Genomic DNA, 6297 nt, shown 5'->3' on the forward strand with positions numbered 1-6297 from the left:
TCCAGAAATTCCACAATCCATGTCACACATCTGTCACATCTTGTGGAAAAAGGCACGAGACTGAAAAATGCTGTGATTTGGCTCATATGGCGAGAATAATCTACCATCCCACCTCCTGTCCTCTCACTGCAGGAAAGAGAATGAGTAGGACTAGATTACAAGAACTTATTTGATGCTTATACTCCACCACTGTCATCCCTCTTAAAAGGAAGCATGCAAATAAGCATAAAAACTGCTGGGCATATGCAGATCAACTGATCAACTGTACTGTACACTCCCAGCTGGGCAATTTCGTCAGAGGACACAGTGTACGACTGTTGCCTACCACTAGAATAAGCTATACTATCTATCCACATGACAGTGCTGTATGCTTCTAAATTAAACATTGCAATCTGGAGGGCCTTTAGCTAAACTGCAGAGAGTTCGCATATGAATCTGATTGAAACAGCTGAAAAAATAGCTACAGCAAGAGACATTCACATTGTAATAGCTACAAATAGAATACATGACTAGCCCACAAAAACACCATAAGAAAGTTTCATGTTACTCTGTGTCAATCGACTGTCAGCTATCTATTTTTCGTCTAAGCATAAAGACTATAGGTACCTTAATTGCAACTCCTCTGCTCTCTGGAAATTCTAGAAGGTGATAGGTCAGTTCTTCAACCCTGCTGACACAGACTCTTCGATTAGAGGATCTTCGTAGTGCTTGCACTAAAGCTCGAGTCCTGTTATCAATACTCACTCTTGCAATAATCTAAAAAAAGATAAAGTTACACAAATAACACAGAACTACTCTAAGAAATGCGTAAGCTTTGTCAAGACTAATTCCAAACTGCTATTTTAAGATTTCTCAGAAGTAATGGACAGCATGTTGCACCAGATTATCTGTCACAGACTCCAAGAAACCATTGCTTAAACATAAACAGGCAACCTTTTGCTTCTTTGATTACTAGAAAAATAAAGGTACCTCACAGCAACAATACACCAAACACAACATGTGTCAGCATGTACTGAGATGTATTTTCAGGACAACTCTGAAATCACAGTATTTGAACCATGAAGGAGTCTAAGAAATATAACTACAACAAATAAAAGCAACTAAATTTTACTATATACGTACATATATATATGTACCTACATAGGTATATACTTATTTATGTAACTGTATGTGTGTACATGTAAGTCTACATATAGGCACATATACACACGTATGTGCAGAGTGTATATATACACTTGTGTAAAATATACGTGGCAATAATACATAAAAAAAACACTAAACAAAGGCTTGCCTTTTCTCTCTGAAGAGACAGACGCTTTTCCTTCTCTTCTGCAGCCTTAACCTCTTTTGCTTTGTCCTCCTCGCCCTTCTCAGACACTTCCTGTTCTGCCTGTTTAGTCTTTTCTTGTGAAAGTGCTTTTGTATCGGATCTTAACTTGGGAACCAAACCACCAATGTAACTGTCCACAAAAGCTTGTACGCTGTTACTGGGATATGAAAGAAAGTTTGCAATAGTTTTTTTAGTGGAAACTGGAAGAGCAGTACTTGGCTTTTCAACACCTAGAGTCTCTGCTTCAGGAGCTAAAGTAGCTGCTGAATCCACAGTCCTTTCTTCATTCACTACAGTATCTTCTGATGAATGAAGCTTATTCCTCTCTTCACTCTGAGAGTCCTGTAATAAAGCATTCCTTTTTCTCCCTTGATCCATAACCGGATTATTACTAAAGTACGAGTTGATATGATCAGCTATGAAGTTGTAAGTCTCTCCAAAACTTGTAGAAAAGCAGCTTATATGAAAAAGGTAGTTTTTAGCAGATGCTGAATCTTCCGAAGTATCTTGGTAAGCGCCACTTGAACTTACTAACATAGACTCCAAGTTTCCATTTGCACAACTGGATTTCCCTGCAGCTGGGCCTCTGTTGAAGTCTTCCTGAGTTCTGGCACCTGTGACTTGTTTATCATTTTCTAGATTTGCATCTCCATTATTTTTCTTTGCTTTTCCCAGAGTACCCGAGTGTGACTTCAATCGAGCTATCCGTGAAACCAGCTCACTGTGAGTGCCAGACACTGCCTTTGAAACAGATTCTAAGGTACTCTTAATTCGTGACATGCGACTGTTCACTTTTGCAAGTCCTTTGGTAGAAGAAGTCAAAAGTTTAGCAACTCTGTAGTATAAAAAGTCATGGCTGCAAATGTATTTGTTATACCAAAGTGTTTTGCTTCTGGCCCATTTACACTGAGGCTCGTTTGTATGAAAAACTCTCAGGTGAATGGCATGATTTATCCTCCAGCAGACTTTAGGTCCATACAAATACAGGTATTTGTTTCTTTGCTTCCACCAAAGACTTTTGGGGTTAATCAAAAAGAACAAATATGCATCTAAAAATAAGTGAACTGTCATTACTTATAAATAATTACACCTTTCCAATGTTGTCTACTTCATTCCAGAAAATTTCATTCCATGTCTATTTCATATCAGAAAACATATTTTAATAAATAAGTCTTGTGTGTCACAGTATTATCTGAAAAAGAAAAGAAAACAATGGAAACCCTAAACCAGTAGTAAGTTAAACTAAAATCATAGAGTTGCTAAGCAGATGCAGCCTACTTACTCTTTAAGTAAAAACATATAAACATTCACATCAAGTAATCTCACAGGGATATCTATTGCTCGGGTCATTTGGCAATGTCAGCCCAGAATTTCATTTTCAATGTTTTATTCCGTAAAGGCAGGTTTAAACCAATTTTGAGCAATACATAACACTTGCTCTAAGTATGTAGTGACATACGGCAATTGCTTGTCAGTCTTTCCAATAAAGAGAATTTTGTATCTCTTTAGCAAACTATCACATGCAGAGACCAAATTTCAAATGAAACTGTCATTATGTTACCACTCCTTTACAGAATTCCTCCCAGGGGAGAAATGACACCAATGCCTTGAACAAAGCTTCAACCAACCGCTCCCATCTTAAGGGTTAAGGGCAGTGTATAACCATAAGTCTACGTGCAGATCAGATTTTCACACAATACACCAGAGCTGCGGTGAAGCCGCAGGCACAAGGCCGTTGCCTGCCTAACCGACAAGCTCAGGCTTCCCCTGCTGCCGTGACCGGTGCTAGAGGAGGTCGAGCAGGCCAACACCTGCGCAGGCCGACACCACATTAACAGCAGAGGCGACAAGGCCGCGGGCAGCAGCGTCGTTACTTACACCTTCCTCAGCGATGTCCGCCCCTGGGCTGTGCCGGTACCACACGGGCCAGCCCTCCGCTGGGTCACCACCGCCGCCGCTGCCGAGCTCCGGGCCGCGGCGGCGAGCACAGCGCTATTATGTGCGCCGCTGGGGGGCGGGGAGCGCGTCCTGTTCCTGCCTTGCGGCACTTCGCGGAAAACGCTTCCGAGAGCGGCCGCGTAAACAAGCGCCGAGTCCCGGCACAGCACGGCCCGGCCCCGGCCCGCCCGGAGGGGGCGGCGGCGCCACACGTCACACGTCACGCATCCACACCCATCCTGCGTTACGCACGCGAGTCCCGCGTGCCTGGCACGCGCTCACCCTCTTCCCCCCCACCCCCCCCCTCCTCACTGCGTCCCCCAGGACGACGCGGCCCGCCCCGGCGGCCGCGGGTACCTGCGGAGCGGCGGCGCCCGCCTCCCCCCGCAGGCCGGGCAGCGCCTGCCGCCCTCCCGGGCAGGGCCGATGTCGTGACACTACCGGGCAAGGCCTATGTCGTGACACTACCGGCGGGGAGAGCTGCGGCACCCACACAGCCACAGCGGCGCGGGGCTCTTGCGCATCACTGCGCCTGCGCCGCGCAGGAACGCCGGAAGCAGCTGAGACGCGCAGGGGCGGGCAGGACGTGGGGCGGAGCCAGGAGGGACGAGGGTGCGGAGAGAGCCGCGCCTGCGTGCGAGCGGCGGGCGGGGCGGGGCTGCGACGTGCGGGGCAGCATGCAGCGGGCGGGGCGGGTGCCTCGTTGCCTCAGCGACCCCGGGAGAGAAGGCGGGGAGGTTGGTGGCATTGACCGCCCGGTAGCGGCGGCTTTCTGCGTTGACACCGGCTCGGAGGCACTGCGAGGAGGAGAAGGGAATTGGGGTCCTCGAGTCGGCCTGGCCCCTCTCTGGCCGCCGCTTGCATGTCCTCCCGCGCTTCCCGGTTAACTCGGAGAAGAATCATGAATACCGTTGTTTTCCGTGTGTGTGACGGGGCTGGGGGCACGTTGGCATTGCCCAGCCAGGCCTGGGAGCAGCAGCCGGCCCGTGGCTGGAGGACAGCTTGCAACAAGCCGCCTGAATTCAACAGCGCTGATGGCAAAAGGCGGTGGGAGCGCTGCCGCGGGGGCTGCTGAGCGCCCGGCGCTGGCCGACGGGAGGGGGGAATGTTTCCTTTGTGCTTTCACATCCCTGTCATCTGCTGCTGCTCTTTCTCACAAATTAAAAAGTGAAAATAACTCTTACTGGTAATTTTCTTCCCCACAGGAAGATTTATATCCATTACATGTGGTAATTATTATAACGGATTTTTCATAAATGGAATAGATTGAACTTTTTGCATCTCTAATGCAAGATACTCTTCAGCTCATAAATATTTTATGAATATTAACTGAATAATTTGTAGTTCCTTTTTTGCCTCCTGTCAGTGTGATGGGTTCACCCTGGCCAATTGCCCACCAAGCAGCTTTATGGCTGCCTCTCCGTGAGTAAGAGAGGGTGAGGAAATAATGATGGGAGGCTCATGTAGGGAGGTGAGGACAGGGGAGATCACTTACCAAGTACCACCATGGGCAAAACCAAACACAACTTAGGGAAATTAAAATCTATTGTAAATAATGGAGTAGGATAGTAGGAAATAAAAGTAAATCTTAAAATACTTCTCCTCCACCCCTTCCATCTTCCCAGGCTCAACTTTACTCCCTAATTCTCTACCCACAGCAATGCGGGAGGATGGGGAATGAGGGTTATGGTCTGTTCACCACACGCTGTCTCTGCCACTCCTTTCTCTTCAGGGGAGGACTCCCCTAGCATGGGTCCCTTCCATGGATGCAGCCGTTCAGGAACAGGCTGCTCCAGTGTGGGTCCCTGACATGGATGCAGCCCTTCAGGAACAGGCTGCTCCAGTGTGGGTCCCCCGTGGGGTTACCAGTCCTGCAGCAAACCTGCTCCAGTGTGGGCTCCTCTCTTCACAGGACCACAGCTGCTGCCAAGAGCCTGCTCCAGTGCGGGCTTCCTATGGGGTCACAGCCTCCTTTGGGCATCCCCCTGCTCCAGTGTGGGGTCCTCCCTGTGCTGCAGGTGGAATCTGCTCCACCATGGACCTCCATGTGCTGCAGGGGCACAGCTGCCTCACCATGGGCTGCACCATGGGCTGCGGGGGAATCTCTGCTCCAGTGCCTGAAGTGCCTCCTGCCCTCCTTCTGCACTGACCTGGGTGTCTGCAGGGCTGGTTCTCTCACGTATTCTCACTTCTCTCTACAGCTGCATTTGCAATGCAGTTTTTCCTCCTCATCTTAACTATGTTAAGGACACTATCATAAAAGCCAAGCCTATCAGTGTTACTGTTGGGCTTGGCTTTGGCCAGTAGTGAGTTAATCTTAGAGCTGGTTGGAACTCATTCCTTCCAACATAGAGACAGCTTCTGGTATCTTCACACAGAAACCATGCCTGTACCCTCTGCTGTAGTCGTCTCATCCCCCCCCACCCCCTAAGTATCAAAGTCTTGTCACACGAACACAATGCAATGAAATTTGTGCACTCTTTATCAAAGGAAGACTTAAAGGCAGTATTCTGGTATCGCTTCCTCAGTGAAGTACTCAAATAGCTCATGAGCCAGGTATTATCTAGGATCCTTTTGCACAGGTGGTTCACACCCAGGTAGCTTCTCTGTTCCTGAATGCTTTCAGAGTTGGTACTTCCTGGATTGCAGTGGCCTGTTCTGCAGGTATGGTCTGCCTGCCCTGTCTGTAGGTGACACATCTGGTTGTGTTATCTAGTGCTGGTTTATTCCTGGCAACTTTTTTTAACACTTGTGTGCTATTCTTTATCATAGGATTTCTCTGTATATGGTTAAACTCATTTTTAAACCAAATAGCTCAAATAGTAGTGGCATCTGCCCTAATTGCCAGAGGTAGCTAAGCAGGGAGGTTTTGCTGCGCATTGTATGAATTTCTTCAGGTAAAGGCCACTTACTGTTACAAGAGCAACACTGTACTAATGTGTTTTAGACTGTGGTAACAGTGTTAGCTTAAGCAGCTTCCCCAGCTGAGTCTGCCCTTGTGCAAGCCCCAGGACTCGTTTGTTTGCCAA

The 6297-nt window shown here is 47.9% G+C and overlaps 1 protein-coding gene across 3 annotated transcripts in view; it reads right to left on the bottom strand.

The window, feature by feature from the left end:
* The window catches only part of PNPLA8 (patatin like phospholipase domain containing 8), a 38660-nt gene extending 34857 nt beyond the window's left edge, over positions 1 to 3803 (bottom strand). For 2 of the 3 annotated variants that reach the window (XM_065693451.1, XM_065693614.1), the window contains exons 1-3: positions 3209 to 3448; positions 1292 to 2522; positions 607 to 756 (exon numbers count right to left, since the gene is read on the bottom strand). In XM_065693451.1, the coding sequence (XP_065549523.1) occupies positions 607 to 756; positions 1292 to 2401 (1260 nt within the window). In that variant the 5' untranslated portion in view covers positions 2402 to 2522; positions 3209 to 3448. Of the gene's footprint in view, positions 1 to 606; positions 757 to 1291; positions 2523 to 3208; positions 3449 to 3625 lie in introns of those variants that run through there. The other variant, XM_065693531.1, reaches the window with a different exon arrangement.
* Between the last annotated feature and the right edge of the window lie 2494 nt (positions 3804 to 6297).

This window comes from Lathamus discolor, chromosome 1, assembly GCF_037157495.1.
Source record: "Lathamus discolor isolate bLatDis1 chromosome 1, bLatDis1.hap1, whole genome shotgun sequence".
In the NCBI taxonomy this organism is placed as follows: domain Eukaryota; kingdom Metazoa; phylum Chordata; class Aves; order Psittaciformes; family Psittacidae; genus Lathamus; species Lathamus discolor.